This window comes from Hibiscus syriacus, unplaced genomic scaffold, assembly GCF_006381635.1.
Source record: "Hibiscus syriacus cultivar Baekdansim isolate YM2019G1 unplaced genomic scaffold, ASM638163v2 tig00111008_pilon, whole genome shotgun sequence".
NCBI classification, from domain to species: Eukaryota; Viridiplantae; Streptophyta; class Magnoliopsida; order Malvales; family Malvaceae; genus Hibiscus; species Hibiscus syriacus.
In genome coordinates, this window is record NW_024062951.1 from 2,139,826 (window position 1) to 2,160,368 (window position 20,543).

The 20,543-nt window shown below is 37.2% G+C and overlaps 1 protein-coding gene across 1 annotated transcript; it reads right to left on the reverse strand.

Moving 5' to 3' along the window:
* Positions 1–907: 907 nt before the first annotated feature.
* LOC120149585 (linoleate 9S-lipoxygenase 6-like) lies at positions 908–9,804 on the reverse strand. The gene is made up of 10 exons (XM_039162318.1): positions 9,709–9,804; positions 4,010–4,161; positions 3,649–3,941; positions 3,312–3,552; positions 2,904–3,242; positions 2,733–2,824; positions 2,548–2,655; positions 2,161–2,468; positions 1,803–2,066; positions 908–1,729 (listed from the first exon to the last, which is right to left on the reverse strand). Exons 1-10 carry the CDS (start codon positions 9,771–9,773, stop codon positions 976–978), a joined length of 2,616 nt encoding a protein of 871 aa, XP_039018249.1. The 5' UTR covers positions 9,774–9,804; the 3' UTR covers positions 908–975.
* Positions 9,805–20,543: the final 10,739 nt, after the last annotated feature.

Genomic DNA, 20,543 nt, shown 5'->3' on the forward strand with positions numbered 1-20,543 from the left:
AGGCTGAATACTCAGCTTGAACTGCTTTTCTCCACTCAGAATGCTGTAGAGCTTCAAAGACAGTGGCAAGTTTTCTATCTCCTTCCACCATGTAGACTTTTGGCTTGAAAATCCCAGCCTTTCCCGAGTGAACATGGGGTGAGCATTCTGACTAACAACAGGAGATAAAGATGATGGAACAACAGTAGACGATAATGGAAATGATGAATGTGATGGAGGTAAAGGTGAACGTGAACTGGAGGATGGTAGACCGTAGAGGAAGTGGTGAGTGAGGTGAAGCAGGAAATGGCGAGTGAAACAAAAAATGATGTGAAAAGGTGGGTGGTGGTGAAGTAGGAGATGATGATGATGGTGATGGATTATTCGATGAATGTGAATGTACTAGAATGAATGGGGATGGAGGTAGTTGTGAGTTCGATGATGATAAAGGTAAAGGGTTATTTAAAATGGATGTATGCAATGGAACATATGGTGATGAAGATATGCTGACTTATACTTCGAGTTGAGACCACTATAGGTAAAACATGCTCACATTTTTAGTTGACACCACTGTAGGTAAAACATGAGCATGCTGACTCTTTGATGCAACTCTCGTGTTCTCCTTATTTTTACTCAAGGGCTTACCCTCATATTATTTATTTTGAACTATTCATTTCGAATGCTCAGGGTTGTGGAAAACCAAAGTTCATGCCTGCTGCTACGCAATACCCACGTGATCAAAAACCTAACATGCTGGTTTTCTTATGGCCTCGTATTAGTAAGAGCAAAGTTTATTCTTTCATTGCTGCCCTCCGAATTTTCTTGGAAGGTAGATTTATTCCTAATAAATAACATAGAAGCATTACATCATACTTGAAACAACACACAACCTTTAAGAAAATAACACAAGACAAAGACGATAAACTGATGTGCTTTAATAATTACAATAGAAGCACTTATTTAATGCAATTTATGCCCTTAACAACGTCGAGTTTATTAGATTGAGATGCTGTTTGGAATCCCCTTATTAGAGATTCCAGGTTCACCAGTTGGATGGAGCAAATTATAAGGAACATTGACCGGACCGATCCTGTTCTTCAATCTCTTGTCCAAGTTCATTTTTAAGATTTCCCCTTCAATTTCAGCAAGCCTGTTATTGAAAGCCTCTGAAGCTGCTAGCGGAATAGCATCCGTTGTCCAGTTCGGGAATCGTTGTCCAAGATACATCTCATCCGATGCATGGTTCGACAGGGTTTCAACCACGGTAATGACGGTCAATGATTGCAGCTGTGAGGACATGGTTCTAAAGAAAACCTTCTCAGGGTTCTTCTCAAGCTCATCATATTCAAGAGTGCCTTTCTCAGGCATGAACCTTCGGCTTAGCGTTGGACGGTTCGGGAAGTAGCCTCCATAGGCATATTGTCCGTAATTGACAGCTGCATGAAGTGCAGAAGCAATCCATATGATGATGGTACAAGATTGTATTAGCTCTTGGCGGTTTTGCATCTTTGGCCACCATGGCTCATGTTTCTTGTCACCGTGACCGACCTCTCGGAGTTCTGTCCACCAAGCTTGAAGTTCAGGGTCCTCTTTAACCATTTCGTCAGTCTTGTAGTAAAAGGAACAATAATCTCTAACCCAATTTTCAATTGCAAACCAGATCTTCAACCCATCAACAGCATATGGATAATCTTTTATCAGAAGTCGGTCAAGGTCACCGAGAGAATTTATATCACCATCTGCAATTCCCCTGTTACAACATGGAAGATTATAACCATTTACAGTGGATGGTTAATAGAGGCTTTTGAGCAAGATTATATTACCTTTTCTTGAGGTCATTAGGAAGAGCCTGATCCAAGAAATTCCAACTCTTGTAAATAACCGAGGACATCTCCAGGGAGTATTTTCCGGGACAAAATGTCTTCTCTATAATCCCATCTGCATTTACAAGCAATTCTCTGGCCAATGCATTAATAGTCATGGTGTCACGAAAATGAGGATGGAGAAGTTTATAAATTGGATGAACCACACTCAGTTGTCTGTTTGTTGCAATCACGAATGGCTCTAAAACTGCATGAGTGTTCAACCTGAGATCAAATCAAAAGATTCCCTAAATTAGCTTCAAACTGATCTCTGATTTAGCTTAATAAAAGCTATATATATATATATATTTGTATTTACCAGTGGCTCACAAGCTGATGATGACCGGAATCATTCACGGTTACAAAAGCTTTAGCAAGCTGCCAAATCCAACCCTCAACTCCGTGTTCTGCAGGAGTGTATACTTGATTAAGAGCACCAATTTTGTCTCCATCCGGTTTCGGCAAGGTCAATTCAATAGCCATTGGCTTTAATGTACCGTCGCCTCTCAAGAACAGAATTGTCCTAGATGCATATGTCTTTGCTTCAGTATAGCTGTTTATCTTCCCAAGGTAAGGCATTACAGTATCATGATGATCCAAAATAAATAGCCTTTTGCTACTCAGTGCCTGGACCACATCCATAGTTCATTAGTGATATTCCAAGAAATATAGAAATGAAGAAAATGATATATACAAAAACTAGTACCTCTTCTACAGTAAGTCCATCCAAGTTATACTCAATGTGTTCTTTAGTTATAGAACTGTTTTGATGAACATACACTTCAGGATCTAACTTGCTAGCCGGAGGGAATTCCTGCAATTGATTTCATAATTAATAAGCTGAGATCATACAAGACAATACAAGTTGATTGAGTTTCTCTTTAAGCTTACCGTGAGGAGACGAATGAGAAGAGGGTTCAATCCTGCAATCATTTCTCGGCCATATTCTTCATCTGTCCTCCATGCTATGGGATTATTCCGGTCTGCTCATAAGTCATCGAAAACATATGAAGATGATTACATACATGCATGCGATATTTTATAACAATAAAAAATGTTTACCTTCAATCACTTTAGGCACTGGAAACTTTAAGAGTTGTTGGCCATCAGATCGAAAAAATTCCTGCATCATCTCCAAAGGGATGTTACTTGCGAGTTGATTGATAAGATCGGTAGGAAGTGGAATTCCATTGAAGTAGAGATTGTCTACGTCTTTGAAGGAGTCGAACTCATTCGGAGTATAGTTAACAAAAGCTTCTAATAAAGGAATGATTTTATTAACTAAGCCTTTCAGATTATAAACAATGAAATCCGACAGCTTCAAATGACCAAATTGCTCGTCTCGTGGGACGTAAATGTTAAGAACATCCGGTAGAAAAAGCCTGCTCTCCGTGTTAGGATCTATGAAAGAAAGAAAAATGTTGGACACAATTCAATACAACTAAAAGCACATATAAATCACATTCTGACCTGATCTTGAAGGTGGTCTGCTTGTTCTTCCTCTACGAGGATAAGGATACTGCATTGAGCCTCCGAGAACCGGACGGGCGAGTTCGGCACCCTTATCAGGGTCACCCAAATCATTGTACAAAGCATAGTCATAAACACGATCTCCTAGTTTCAGCTCTCCGGTCCCATCACCTCTCAAGGCCTTTAGCTCTTCCTCCCTGTATTTACGCAGCGCTGCAGGCATCTCATGTGGAAGGTATGTCTACAAAAGGTGTTTAAATACGGAAGTTCGGGTTTAATTCATATAACAGAAGCAAAAGCATGTATAAGGTCTCGAACGTCCAAAGTGTTTAGGTACCTTGTTGGGGAAGAAAACTCGTGGTTGTTTATATTGTCTATCAGGGTACACCCATGAATTGCAAACAAAGTGAATTCGACCGGCGCCAGGAACATCTTCGAGGGTGATCGTCTTTAAGAAAAACTCAGCCACATGATTATTTCGAAGGATGATAGCTCCAGGAATTCCAAACTCCACATCCCACTCAAATGTAACCTTATACAATGAATCACTACCAGCCAATGGAGGAGTAAATGTCAGGTTCCAGTACTCCAAACCTTCCATCTTCCCCAGCTTTCCTCCATATCCATTTGCTGTAACATTCATTTATAATTACTGATAAATACAAAAATAAAAAGTGAAAGCAGGAAATGAAACGAACCAGGATCAGAATTTTGAGCACTGACGAGCTGGAGAGTGACTCCATTTCCGAGAAACTCGAAAAGGCCATCTGCGACGGTGGAGGTCATGGAGGTGAGGTCCAAAAAGTTCTTCTTGACTAAAACAACACTGCCTGTTATTGTCTTGGTGGATGTGTGATGCAGGGGGATCCGAGACAGATGATGCTGAGCTGTCAGATTGCACGTTGATGGCGCTGAGATACCATGAGTTGGCAGATCAGCGCAAAGGCGGGAATTGATTGTGACATGTTCCTCATTGGGGTCGTTTTGAGTATGTTTCAGTCTTTTGGCCATAACTTTGGCTACAGGTGTCAGAATCGCGCATAAGACCCCAATCCGGAAAGCTCTTTTCGACGCGCACGCTCTCCACATTGAGCTACGCTCCATGTGGCCTTTTTTTCAACCTCAAATTCTGCCGTTTTCCCCTCCGAATCACTAGATTTAGTTATTTTTTACTATTTATGGTAATATTTCGATTGTTAATTAGGAAGTCAATTTAAATCCGATTTTGGCCGGATTTTTGGGAGATTGCTTATTTTATTTCGAATTTTAATTTAGAGTGATTTTCGGGATTTTGCTATTTTTGGCAAAATTCTAATAAAGACGATTTTTGGCTATAACAGTCCGGCTTGTGGACTGCTTTTGGGCATTATTGATTTTATAATATTTTATTAAACCCTAGAGACTTTTTTTTTTCTCTGGTTTTTGGGCGAATTTTCTCTTGTGAATCGTCTGTCGGAGCTAGCCTACAGGATAATCACTATTCTGTCTGGCGTCAGTTGGTGTCAGAGCTTCAACATCTTCTTGGGAAATTTCACCAGTTTCAATGGCTGGAGGTCGTGGTCGTGGTCGTCGTGAGCAGGTTCCGAATGAGGAAGCCCAACGCCGTGATCGCAGCGTTCAGGATGTGATGATTGCGGATTTGCAGAGGCAAGTCGCAGAATTAACCCAGCGCCTGACGGCGCAGGATTTCGAGGATCGTGAGGCCTCTGATCACGATACCAATTCCACTTTCGAAAACCCATATCACAATCGCGCAGGATTCCGGGGCGCAGGATTCCGGGAGCACCGTGGTCGGGAGGAGCGTCATGGAGACCTCGGTTTTCGGGTCGATCTCCCTGAGTTTTCTGGTACGTTACAGGCCGAGGGATTCGTGGATTGGATTAATGAAGTGGAGCGTATTTTTGAATATAAGGAAGTCCCCGATCGTGTGAAAGTAAAACTGATCGCCATCAAACTCAAGGGCAGAGCATCTGCGTGGTGGGAACAGTTACGACGTTCACGAGAAAGACAGGGCAAAGCCAAGATCACTGATTGGGAGAAGATGAAAAAGAAGATGAAGGGCCACTTCCTTCCCTTCGGCTACACGCAAACCTTATTTCAGCGACTTCATGCGTTGAGGCAAGGCGCGCGATCAGTCGATGATTACACGGAGGAGTTTTACCAATTGGTCGCCCGGAACGATTTATCTGAGACGGAGGAGCAGATGGTGGCGCGATATTTGGGGGGTTTACGCCAGCCCTTGCAAGATGTCCTCAGCCTTCATTCATTGTGGAGTGTTTCGGAAGCATACCAGCGTGCACTTGCTGTTGAAAAACAGCAAAACAGGAGACCAGTGATCAGGAGCGATCACAACAGTCGACCAGTTCGCCCTCAAGAGTCCCGTCCTGCTCAGCAGCCACCGCAGGGTAATTCTAACCCTACTATTAGATGTTTTCGTTGTGGTGAACAAGGGCATAGGGCGACTGATTGCAGGAAGCCTGCTAGTCAAAAGGGCAAAAATTTGTTGATTGAGGAAAACGTGGAAGACGAGACTGAGGAGATTGGCGAACCCGTGTATGACGATGATGAGATCGATGATGTGCTGTATGGAGATGGTCATGAGACTCTGGTCGTTCGCAAGAGTCTACTTACCCCCAAGGGCGATTCAGGGGACGATTGGTTGAGAACCAATATTTTCCACACGACTTGCACAGTTGCAGATAAAGTCTGCAAAATGATCATTGACAGCGGCAGTTGTGAGAATGTAGTGTCCGAGGAGGTTGTCCAGAAATTGCAGTTGAAGACGGACCGTCATCCTAAGCCATACAAGTTGTCATGGCTAAATAAAGACAGTGAGGTAACAGTTGATAGGCGATGCCTCGTGTCTTTTTCAATTGGTAGAAAATATTTTGATAATGCCTGGTGTGATGTTGTGTCTATGGATGCGTGTCATATATTGTTGGGTCGACCTTGGCAGTATGATCGCAGTGTCATTCATGATGGACGGAAGAATACATATTCCCTTAGCATCAAGGGAAAAAAGATTGTGTTGGCACCCCGGCGGGAAGGACTTACTCCTACCCCAGTAACCCATAATACTAATCTGCTTTCTATGTCCAGGTTTTTAGATGAGATTGAGCATGGCGGCGTGGTCTATGCCTTGCTACCTTGCGAGAACAATGCAGTAGACGTGGATACAGATTTACCAGTAGAGGTGCAGCGGCTGCTAGCAGAATTCTCTAACTTGATGCCAGAGGATCTTCCTCCTGGACTACCACCTATGAGGGATATTCAGCATCAAATTGACCTTGTTCCTGGGTCAAGTTTGCCAAATCGACCAGCATATCGCCTCAGTCCCAAGGAGGCCGAAGAGTTGCAGCGACAGGTGGAAGAGTTATTGGAGAGGGGCTATATCCGAGAGAGTATGAGCCCATGTGCAGTCCCTGCTCTGTTAGTGCCAAAGAAAGATGGTTCTTGGCGTATGTGTGTTGACAGCCGAGCGATCAACAGAATTACAGTGAAGTACCGGTTTCCAATTCCCCGTCTAGATGATATGTTGGATCAGCTATCTGGTTCCAAGATCTTCTCAAAAATTGACCTTAAGAGCGGTTACCACCAAATCAGAATAAGGCCTGGAGATGAGTGGAAGACGGCATTTAAAACGCCACAAGGGTTGTATGAGTGGATGGTCATGCCTTTTGGGTTATCCAATGCGCCCAGTACATTCATGAGATTTATGCATCAGGTCTTGCGGCCTTTTATGGGGAAATTTGTTGTAGTTTACTTCGATGATATCCTCGTTTATAGTCCGACATGGACTTCACACTTCGATCACCTCCGTGCTGTGTTTGAGATGCTGAAAACGGAGTGCTTGTTTGTCAATCAAAAGAAGTGTTCTTTCTTCACTACTTCTGTGACTTTTCTTGGTTTTGTTGTGTCTACTGATGGTGTTCATGCAGATCAGTCAAAGATAGATGCAGTCTTGGAGTGGCCCAGACCAAGAACCTTACATGACATCCGAAGTTTCCATGGCTTGGCGTCTTTTTACCGTCGATTCATTAGAAATTTCAGTACTCTGATCGCCCCTATCACAGAGTGCCTCAAGGGGCGTGATTTCCAGTGGTCTGAGGAGGCAGAGGCCAGTTTTCAACTGGTCAAGCAGAAGATGACCGAGGCTCCAGTTTTGGCACTTCCAGATTTTGACAAAGTGTTCGAGGTAAATTGTGATGCAAAGTGTTCAAAGAAAAATTATTCCACTTATGATCTGGAGTTCTATGCCATAGTTCAGTCCCTGAAGCATTGGCGTCACTACCTAGTACAGAAGGAGTTTATTCTGTTTACCGATCATGAGGCCTTGAAGTACATCAATGGCCAACACAAGCTGAGTAGACGTCATGCCAAGTGGGTAGCATACTTGCAAGAATTCACTTTTACGCTGAGGCACCAAGCAGGGAGTTTGAACCGCGTCGCAGATGCCCTGAGCCGTCGTACCTTACTTCTCACCACCATGAGTACTAAAGTTGCAGGATTTGAGACGTTCACAGATATGTATGCAGCTGATCCTTCCTTTGGAAGGATATTTCAGGAGGTAACTGAGGGTCACCGTCATGATTTTGTTTTGCATAATGGGTATCTGTTTCGTGGATTACAATTGTGCATTCCAGATTGTTCATTGAGGCAGCAAATTATAAGTGAACTCCATAATGAGGGACACTTTGGCCGAGATAAGACATTGGCCCTTATCTCTTCTGAATTTTATTGGCCCAAGTTGACTAGTGATGTGGCCCATTATGTGGACCGTTGTTATGTGTGCCAGCGGTCTAAGGGAGTTCTCACCAATGCGGGATTGTACACTCCCTTACCTGTTCTTGAAGCTCCTTGGTTCGATGTCAGCATGGATTTTGTACTAGGCTTACCCCGCACCCAAAGGGCCTCTGATTCTATCTTTGTTGTGGTTGACAGGTTTTCCAAGATGGCTCATTTTGTAGCTTGCAGAAAGACTATGGATGCTGACCGGATTGCCCATCTCTATTTCAAAGAGATTGTGCGTTTACATGGTGTTCCTCGATCCATCACTTCAGATCGTGATACTAAGTTCATCAGCCATTTCTGGAAGAGCCTGTGGGGGAAACTGGGAACACATTTGAATTTCAGTAGCGCCTACCACCCCCAGACGGATGGCCAGACTGAGGTGGTGAACCGAAGTTTGGGAAACCTTTTAAGGTGTTTGGCAGGAACGAAGCCGAAGCAGTGGGATTTGGCATTGCCTCAGGCAGAATTTGCCTACAACAGATCAAAAAACAGAACCACAGGTTTAAGCCCATTTGAGATTGTCTATGGTCAGAACCCATCCGGGGTGTTGGACTTAGCCCCTATTCCACGTATAGGACGTTTCAGTCCTAAAGCAGATGAGATGGCAAATTATCTTCGGGGTATCCATGAGCAGGTGAAACAGACCATTCATGAGAGCAATACCAAGTACAAGACTCGAGTCGACAATCATCGTCGTCAGGTACTTTTTGATGTTGGTGATTTTGTTTGGGCTGTATTAACTCGTGATCGTTTTCCTGTTGGTGAGTATAATAAGCTTAAGGATCGGAAGATTGGACCTTGTGAGGTCGTGCAGAAGATCAATGATAATGCTTACAGGTTGCGACTTCCCAGTCACTTGAAGACTTCTGATGTCTTTAATGTGAAGCACCTGAGTCATTGTTTTGTGGATCCTGATGACACTACTCTGAACTCGAGGACGAGTTCTTTCCAACCCGGGGCGACTGATGCAGGGGGATCCGAGACAGATGATGCTGAGCTGTCAGATTGCACGTTGATGGCGCTGAGATACCATGAGTTGGCAGATCAGCGCAAAGGCGGGAATTGATTGTGACATGTTCCTCATTGGGGTCGTTTTGAGTATGTTTCAGTCTTTTGGCCATAACTTTGGCTACAGGTGTCAGAATCGCGCATAAGACCCCAATCCGGAAAGCTCTTTTCGACGCGCACGCTCTCCACATTGAGCTACGCTCCATGTGGCCTTTTTTTCAACCTCAAATTCTGCCGTTTTCCCCTCCGAATCACTAGATTTAGTTATTTTTTACTATTTATGGTAATATTTCGATTGTTAATTAGGAAGTCAATTTAAATCCGATTTTGGCCGGATTTTTGGGAGATTGCTTATTTTATTTCGAATTTTAATTTAGAGTGATTTTCGGGATTTTGCTATTTTTGGCAAAATTCTAATAAAGACGATTTTTGGCTATAACAGTCCGGCTTGTGGACTGCTTTTGGGCATTATTGATTTTATAATATTTTATTAAACCCTAGAGACTTTTTTTTTCTCTGGTTTTTGGGCGAATTTTCTCTTGTGAATCGTCTGTCGGAGCTAGCCTACAGGATAATCACTATTCTGTCTGGCGTCAATGTGTTCGAACCGGAAATGTCGTTCACAACATTTCCTATGGAATCCAAGACACCTCCGAGGATCATTTTTTCTATGGTATTATTAGCTATTTTAACAATGATATCGATGTGCCAAACTGAGAGAAATGTTTGGGATATTTATAGTGAAAGATTTAATTATTACAGAAAATTTTAAATTAATTATGAAAATGACAGTATCATAAACATACTATTATTCGATGAAATCGTTATCAATTAATTATCTTTTAAATCTAATTATATATATATATATAAGTTAAGAATTGCTCAATTATCATGGCCTTTTATTTTTTTTTAATGTTATATGTTCATATCACAATTTAATTATATAAAAATATAATTATTATTCTAATAATTGCATGATTATATAGTTACCTAGACATTGTTAGTTATCAGACTAAAATTATATTATAGTTTTTCATGTTATATTTGATAGTATAAATTATAATTACATAATTATATAAATTTAAATTTTAAAATAATATTAATTATTATAAAATAGTTCATTTTAAACTCTAAATTTATTATGTAAATATTTAAGTATTCAACAAGAAAACTAAATGAAAACATAAATTAACAAAGTTGTTGAAGTTGATATATAAAAGGTTAAAATTAGAAGAAGAAAAAAAGAAAAACATATAATAAAGAATTATATATAATATCGAAACGCCCCAACGTATATTTATACTATAAGTTGATATTAACTATATATGCATATATAGAGCAGAAGATGACTTATTTAAATAAATGAAAAAGATAATGAAGAAGTTGATGTATTATAAATATTTTATATTTACATAAATAATATATATATATAAGAAGTTTTGTTAGGAAAAAAAGGTTCACTTGTATATATATAAAATCTTTTATTATGATGATGACGACGACGACGACGATGATGATGATTAAAGCTAAAAAAAATATTATGAAAAAGAAGATACGAAAATCATTTTTTTGTATAGGGACTAAACTAGAATTTTGATTTCGGAGGGATGAAGCATAAATTTTTTTTTTGAAAGTGAGGGAGAATTTATAATTATTTTATAAATATTTAAATTATTTTTATGATAAATATAATATGAATACAAAGTAATATCTATTTAAAATATCAATCATTTGACAATGAATACAATATCATGCTTGTGTAGTATGAATGATATGATAATAAAACAGTTAATAAAAATAAAAAATATAATTATTTAATATTTATATCGATTTTTATCTATCCTTTGAGAATTAGTATACTCAAATATTTTTTTTATAAATTGTAATAATTAATTAAATATATCAGAATTATATATTTTTACTTAACTATATTCAAATCCAATTATAACTTTCCAGTCATAAAAGTTGAAAGTTTGAATTATTAACCTAAAGTTAATATTACATGTGAAACATGATATTTTTAGCACTATCATATGTGTGTGTCAGTGTGTGTGGTTACATAGACATGAAAAGTGACTTCCAGTTAAATTATTGTTAGTGGTAATTTTTTTATACAAACTATAACTAACCACCCGCTTAGGCTTTGATTAGGGCTAATTAAATATTTTGTAGAGTAAATTATATTAGAGGTCATTTTTATTTTTAATCTATTTTATTTTAGTTATTATTTTAAAAAATTTATATATTAATTATTTATATTTTCAATTTATTATATTTTATTTAATAAATCCCGTTAATTTGATTACATGACATATTAATTAAAGAGATTAATTTTCAAATTGATCTCTTAATTTAATAAAATTCTTTATCCCTTATTAAAAAGGTATTTGATCTCTTAATTTTAAAAGATTCTTTATCCCTTATTAAAAAAGTCTCTTGACCCTTCTTCCCTACCAAAACTTATCTTCTCTAATCCAAATTTTGGCTTACCGCGGGTAGTTCAGCTGTGCGGCGCTTAAAAAACGGCTAATATACGGTGTGATCGGTTAAACAAATGACCGGTTAAAATTTAGATCGGTTATGTTATATTATTTAACCGAAAATATTATCAAGTACAATAACATATTAGGTAACTCTTATATAATGTAATAGATAGCACTTATATAATAAAATATGTATTTAACCGGAAATATTATCAAGTACAATAACATATTAGGTAGCGCTTATATAATGTAATAGGTAGCGCTTATATTGACCTATTTTATAAGTAAATCGGTATATTTATACCGATAACATTGCAAATTTACCTATTACATTATAATTATCGGTTTCGATATTTTTTGGATCGATACTTTTTATAAATGTATCGACACTATATGCGTTCACCTTTTGTCATTTATAGACCGGTTTTATCATATTTTTACATGTTATATTATTATGGATCGATACATTTTTATAAAGTATCGACACTTTATTGGCGCTATAACTTCTTCTCTTATTAATTCCAAAAGTGTCGATACTTATAATAAATTATCGACACTTTCAACATATCCGGTAGCGCTTTACCTGTTTTGTCATTTCGAGACCGATTTTGTCATATTGTTACCTGTTATATTGTTATGGATCGATACATTTTTATAAAGTATCGACACTTTATTGGCGCTATAACTTCTTCTCTTTTAAATTCCAAAAGTGTCGATACTTATAATAAATTATCGACACTTTCAACATAACCGGTAGCACTTTACATGTTTTGTCATTTCGAGACCGGTTTTGTCATATTATTACATGTTATATTGTTATGGATCGGTACATTTTTATCAAGTATCGACACTTTATTGGCGCTATAACTTCTTCTCTTTTAAATTCCAAAAGTGTCGATACTTATAATAAATTATCGTCACTTTCAACATAACCGGTAGCGCTTTACCTGTTTTGTCATTTCGAGACCGGTTTTGTCATATTTTTACATGTTATATTGTTATGGATCGATACATTTTTATAAAGTATCGACACGTTATTGACGCTATAACTTCTTCTCTTATTAATTCCAAAAGTCGATACTTATAATAAATTATCGACACTTTCAACATAACCGGTAGCGCTTTACCTGTTTTGTCATTTCGAGACCGATTTTGTCATATTTTTACATGTTATATTGTTATGGATCGATACATTTTTATAAAGTATCGACACTTTATTGGCGTTATAACTCTTCTCTTCTAAATTCCAAAAGTGTCGATACGTATAATAAATTATCTACACTTTCAACATAACCAGTAGCGCTTTACCTATTTTGTCATTTTGAGACCGGTTTTGTCATATTTTTACCTGTTATATTGTTATGGATCGATACATTTTTATAAAGTATCGACACTTTATTGGCGCTATAACTTCTTCTCTTTTAAATTCCAAAAGTGTCGATACTTATAATAAATTATCGACACTTTCAACATATCCGGTAGCGCTTTACCTGTTTTGTCATTTCGAGACCGGTTTTGTCATATTTTTACCTGTTATATTGTTATGGATCGATACATTTTTATAAAGTATCGACACTTTATTGGCGATATAACTCTTCTCTTTTAAAAAAAGTAAAATTTACCTGATATGTTGAAAGTGTCCATACTTTTTATAAAATGGATCCATACTTTTTTTAAAGTTATGTAATTTATGTTTCAATTTTTTTAATAGTGTTTCATGTTTTTCACCAACAATATTAATTTAATAATTTCATTTACACAAAAAATTATTTGATTGTTTTGATATTTTATAAAATATTATTTAGAATTTAAATTTAACAATATGTTTAGGTAGAAAATGTATTGGCACATATTTAGGTAGTTATTGTACATACCTAAATATGTACTGCGAATTTAATATTGTACCCACCCTTTAACTACCATTACCAATACCACATCCTATTGAAAGCAGCACGACTGAAACATGTTCAAAATGAACCTTTGCTTACATCTCCATCAACTCCGGGACCACTGAACTTGCACAACAAAATTTTTGCCATGGATCATACTGATGTAGACAATGTTAAGCCAACCGAGGAATGCCATAAAGTACATAATGTTGATGAATCTGACAGATTGGTTGGTCAGCTCTTCTGTTCACGTGATCAAGCTTGGTACTTTTACAAGGGATTCGCACGGGAACATGGGTTTAGTGCACGTAAGGGAACAACACGGCTTGACGTGGAAGGGAATGTGAAGACACAAGAATTTTGTTGTTCCAAAGAAGGGTTTCGAGGATCAAAAGTCAATACTGTTGATCGTCAACGTGCTCATACGCCAGTCACAAGAACATGATGTAAGGCTAGAGTCTTAGTTAACAAATACAAGCGATCAGTGGGTTATAAGTAAGTCTGATCAGAAACATAATCATACATTGTGCACACCTGCTATGACACCATTTATGCGTTCTAATAGAGCTGTAAGTGAGGCTGATATCGATGAGGCAATAACATTGAAAGAGGTCGGTGTTGGCACATCACAAGTAATGAACTATTTAACGCAGCAGGCAGGGGGCTATCATAATGTTGGATTTACACATAAAGACCTCTACAATGCACTTCAAAGAGGTAAAGCAAAGGAAATCGTCGATGGGGATGTGAATGCGCTTATTGCCTACTTTGATTATAAGAAACATGATGATCCCGGGTTTTTTTATGACATACTCGGTAGACGAATCGGGGGCATTGTATAATCTTATTTGGTCAGATTCTACATCGAGATCGGATTACACATGCTTCGGTGATGTAATTGCGTTCGACACAACGTACAAAGATAATTTGTATGGTCGACCAATTATGCCTATTGTCGGTGTCAATCATCACCATAACACAATTGTGTTTTCCACTGCCATAATCACTGACGAGACGTCTCAATCTTTCGAGTGGGTGCTACAGAATTTTTTAGAAGCCATGATGAATAAATCACCTATTTCAGTTGTCACCGATGGGGATAGGGCAATGCAGAGGGCTATCAGATCTGTTATCCCTTATGCTAAGCACATATTATGTTCTTGGCATATTTCTTGCAATGCACAAGCTAACATTGGTGACCCAAAGTTTACAGCAGCATTCTCAAAATGCATGGCTTCCTGGTGGACAACCGAGGAATTTGATATTCAATGGCGTTCGGTTGTTTCAGAATTCAACATCCAAAAGCATCCATGGGTGATTGAGAAGGGAAATACATGACACTTATGGGCACAAGCATACCTATCCAGTCATTTCTTTGCCAATATTCGCTCAACACAAAGGTTTGAGTCTATGAATGCTTCACTAGCGATTGTACTGAAACACAAGAAGACATATTTAGATGTTGTTTGTGCAATTGAAGATGGAATTAGTAGAATGCGTATGAACGAGTTGAAAGCGGATTACTTAAGTTCCCATACGAAGCCCTTATAGATCACAAAACTGGTCAACCTTGAAAGCCATGCCGCTGCGATTTTTACCCGCGAATCTTTTCGTGTGTTCCAAGATGAACTTATACGGGAGACATTGTACCGGATTGAGGCAGAGATTAAGTCCTTATCAGATGAATGTCAACATTATATTTTGTCAAAGTACGCAGAAAAAAATAGGAAATTTGAAATTAGTTTTGATTCTCGTACGAAAACTCTAATTTGCTCCTACAAAAAATTCGAGACCGTTGGACTTCTGTGTCGCCATCAACTTCACATTTTGAAGCACTTGGATTACACATATTTTCCCGGGACTTTGATTCAAAATAGGTGGACTAATGATGCGAAAGCTTCTGCACCCAGTTATGTTGACATGAATGTGTCTCCAAAAGTGATGCAGATGGAAAGGTTCGCTGCTCTATGTTCAACGTCAAGTAGGTTATGCTACATTGCATCAAAGACAGACGAGTCTTTCAAAACCGCAAGAGATGAGATAAAAAAACTAATAGAAGAATTAGAAAACTCGTTTGGTTTGAATAATTCAGTCAACCAGAGCATTGTAGTAAACAATGTTCGTGACCCTCAACGAAAACAACGCAAGCGAAAAGAAGTGCCGAAGAACAAGGTCGAGAAGAAAATTAGGCGATGTGGGTACTGCAACGGTGAGGGACATAACAAACTAACATGTCCTCAAGTCAAGCTCAGTTTGAGTACAAGCACACAGCCTACATCAACTGATTTTTTCGAAGATGGAATGGAATGACAACGATCTCCATATATCGTAAGTATCAACATGACTCCTCTCCTATTGTGTATAAGATGTACATATAAATATTGAATGAAGGAAGAAAAACCACGTTACTTAAAAGTATGGACACAATATTAAAAAGTGTCGATATAGGTTGTAGACTTATTCTCTCATAAAACCGGTATATTTATACCGGTTATATTAAAAAATTACCTATTACATTATAATTGTGGGTTCCGATGTTTTTTCAATCGACACTTTTTGAAAAGGTATCGACACTTTTTTCATCCATTCTGGACATAAAGTAGCGACACAATATTAAAAAGTGTCGATATAGGTTGTATACCTATTCTCTCATAAAACCGGTATATCTATACCGGTTATATTACAAAATTACCTATTACATTATAATTATGGGTTCCGATGTTTTTTCAATCGACACTTTTTGAAAAGGTATCGACACTTTATGCTGATATTTTTTTGGGTATAATGAAAATTTACCCATTACAATATAATTATCGGTTTTGATGTTTTTGGGGTCGTTACTTTTTATATATTGATCGACACTTTATGAGAGACTTTAAGTTTGGATACATTTGCAAGCAGATATAAAATACATTAATAACTAGTATTGATATTTCAACAATCCTCAAATGTATATGTATACAGAGAAGAAAATATGGAATAATTAATGAAAATATACATACAATATAATCAAACCAAAAGATACATACACAACAATGTTCAAATAATGTACCGACAAACGAAATTAATCCGATGAAAAAGGGTTATTTCTAACGAAGTCCGGAACATTAGGGGCCTTCAACAAATTTTCCAAATACTCTCATATGTTTCCGCTGAATCATCGATCAAAAGTGTATTTAGCTCGTTAAAATCAGGACACGCGTTCCAAACATCATTGAGATCTTTACAGTAGGTAACATTATCGTATGTTTTGCATTTTGCTTGATCCTGTTCACAAACAGTCGAACATAAATATGTAGGAATCATAGACAACAAAAAGTCAGTAAACTGTAATGACATTCATCTTACCCAAACGAATAGAAAATGCTCAGAAAATAAAGGTAGTTTCTCAAGTACACGGTCGACGTTATGCCTGAGATTGTAATCAAGTTTGAATGTTAACATTCAAATGTATATTAACGATTTTGACTACAGTAATTCAATTGATCCAAACATGTTCTAACCTCATCTTTGAAGACCAAAGGGCAACAAAAAAATTGTCGACACAAAATTGCATAAATTCAAATAATCCTGTTCCGAGGACAACATCTACAACATGAAGAAAATGAGATTAAATTTATACGCTTATATGTTAAAATAATGGATACAAAAGAATAGAATTAAAACCTGCAGGAAGTCTTGAGATGTAGGCAAGGACACCATTGAGATAAAAAATTAAAAGTTTTCTTGAAGGCGGCGTTACAGACACGATATAATTGTTTGGATCATCATCATCATCGTCAGCTTCATCTTCATTGACCGCTTGGTTGTCCACACCTGTTAAAAGAAAATACAATACAGTTCAGAACGTGTAAATGCTTATAAACATAAATAATGAATTAGGGTTGAATTACCTAACTCGTTTGATGTCGTCGACGTAATTCGTCATGCAATGATGAAATATTGGCTCGCATTCCACTCACAAGGGAATCAATATGCTCCCGAAAATTGACCATGTATTCCATCACGGTCTTAATTGTGACATCCTCTGCAACTGGAGCTTCTGGAGCTTCTTCCATCATTGCGTCTCCAATTGGTTGCTCTTCTTCATGGCCAATGGGGTCCATTTCCTCCCTCTCTTGATCTAATCCGACCTCCTTGACACGCTTCCAATCGAGTTTTTCAACAAAATCATATCCCGCTTTTTTAATAAATAACATGTCAATCTTGCGGGCTAATCGAACAGGGACGTCATGCGAAAAATCAACTTATTTCTTCTTCAACAGATGGGTGATGACACATCCATATGGTAGTGAAGTTGAAATTGTTGCTCCCTTTGTGACCATATATACAATTGTATTAAATATGAGTTTAGCAATGTTTGGAGCCGTTTTGGATTTGGATTTATACTTTGCTATCCACCAATAATTGTTGTCTCGAAGCGTTGAATGTTTTCCCCCACTAGGCCAGATATACCATGTAAGCATTTTGTGAAACACTCTCGACTCCACATCTAGGTGAATTGGGCTATTTCTAGCAACCCGTTTAATTGTAGACCAATCTACATCATTTTCATCTGAATCCCCTTTATTCGCTACACCTAAACCCTCCGCAATAGTTTCCAGAGATATATATATATCCTTCCCCATGACATGTGTATTAATTCCTATTATATTAGTCTTATTAGGCTCGTGCTGTAAGGAAGCATTGTTGTAGAAGACTCTAACTAGGTTAGGGTAATATTTTGGTTCTACACCAAGGAATTCAAGCCAACCCCAAGGTTTAAATGTGGATTTAAAACTAAATGCATATTTATCATCAAACAAGAAACCCAGGTCAATGACACGTTCGGGATAAATCTTCCTTACTTTAAAACTCGTATGCCATCTTTGTTTCTCCATATCGGATCTAAAGTTCAGAGTTTTGAAGGACCTGATTTCCTCAGAAGAATCGTTTGTTTCAGAAGGAGGTTGTGGTTGAGAAGAACTGGGTTGAGAAGAGCTTTGAGAAAGACCGCGCTTCTGACGGTGACGTTTTGGAGCCATTTTAGTTGGATGCTATTACAATTGGAACACAAACATTCAGGAAAAAAACTCCAATATAGAAATCAATCAAACCCATAAAATATCGATACATTTACCTGAATATCTGATCGTCACTGTTATGATAACGCTAGTATTCTTCAGATAGGAAGAGTTCTCTTCTGCCTGCTTGTCTTTAGTAAAAGTTTAGGGTTTGTCGATTTAGAGTTTGTATACTATATATAATATAATGAACGAGGGAAAAACACTCGATATTTAAAAATAGTATCGACACAAAATTAAAAAGTGTCGATACATATATTACACATATTCTCTCATAAATCCGGTATACTTATACCGGTTAGATTGAAAAATTACCTATAACATTATACTTATGGGTTTCGATGTTTCTGGGATCGACACCTTTTATATATGGATCGGCACTTTATGGTTGCACCCTGTTTTCCATTCATTCTGGACCAATAGTATCGATACAAAATTAAAAAGTGGCGATACATGTATTACACCTATTCTCTCATAAATCCGGTATACTTATACCGGTTAAATTGAAAAATTACCTATTACATTATACTTATGGGTTTCGATGTTTCTGGGATTGACACCATTTATATATGGATCGACACTTTATGGTTGCACCCTGTTTGCCATTCATTCTGGACCAATAGTATCGACACAAAATTAAAAAGTGTCGATACATATATTACACCTATTCTCTCATAAATCCGGTATATTTATACCGGTTAGATTGAAAAATTACCTATTACATTATACTTATGAGTTTCGATGTTTCTGGGATCGACACCTTTTATATATGGATCGACACTTTATGGTTGCACCATGTTTGCCATTCATTATGGACCAATAGTATCGACACAAAATTAAAATGTGTCGATACATATATTACACATATTCTCTTATAAATCCGGTATACTTATACCGGTTAGATTGAAAAATTACCTATTACATTATACTTATGGGTTTCGATGTTTCTGGGATCGACACCTTTTATATATGGATCGACACTTTATGGTTTCACCTTATTTGCCATTCATTCTGGACCAATAGTATCGACACAAAATTAAAAAGTGTCGATACATATATTACACCTATTCTCTCATAAATCCGGTATACTTATACCGGTTAGATTGAAAAATTACCTATTACATTATACTTATGGGTTTCGATGTTTCTGGGATCGACACCTTTTATATATGGATCGACACTTTATGGTTGTACCCTGTTTATCATATTGTAAATTTACCTTTTGCTTTAAAGTTAATTTTTTAGTTATTGTACATACCCTCAATATGGAATGGCCATTCAGTCTCGCACATGATGATAATTATGATGACATTTGGTATAATACAGACAACAATCTTCATATATAGTAAGTATCAACTTGACTCTTAATGTGTATAAGAAACATGTCATGTACAACAACCTACTGCTAACTTTTCTCATCTCATTCATAATTACATTCACATACAAAATTATAAATCGTATACAAAATTATAAATCTAATACAAAATTAACCCTACATTTACATCATTGCATCATTTTGTTATTCTTATTTCTCATGGAAACTTTTGTTATCTCCTGTCTTCGTTGATTTTGATTGTGGCTTACGAGATCGTTTAATATTCGCGATCGATCCCACTCTCCAACAACCTATATTCAAATTGTCAGAACGTTAAGTATTGTAAACTACAGCATTCAATCTACGACATTTAACAATTTTACCACAAACGAATTTTTTCTTTCCACTTACAAAATCACCAGTTGTCCCTGTAGAACTGATCGATTCCATCCATATCATCACATACATCCCGCAATCATGTCTGTTACAAAATTTGAAAACCACACATGTCAATTATGATGAATCCTGCATAAATTAAGCTTTCTATTTATGATAACATCTCATACCCATTCAATTGCTTATTCTTCTTATGCTCCACAAATTTGAAATTTTTCAAGGGAAACTTTCCTAGAGATCCACAGTATTCAACCCAAATGTGTTTCTTATTATAAAAATCTAATATT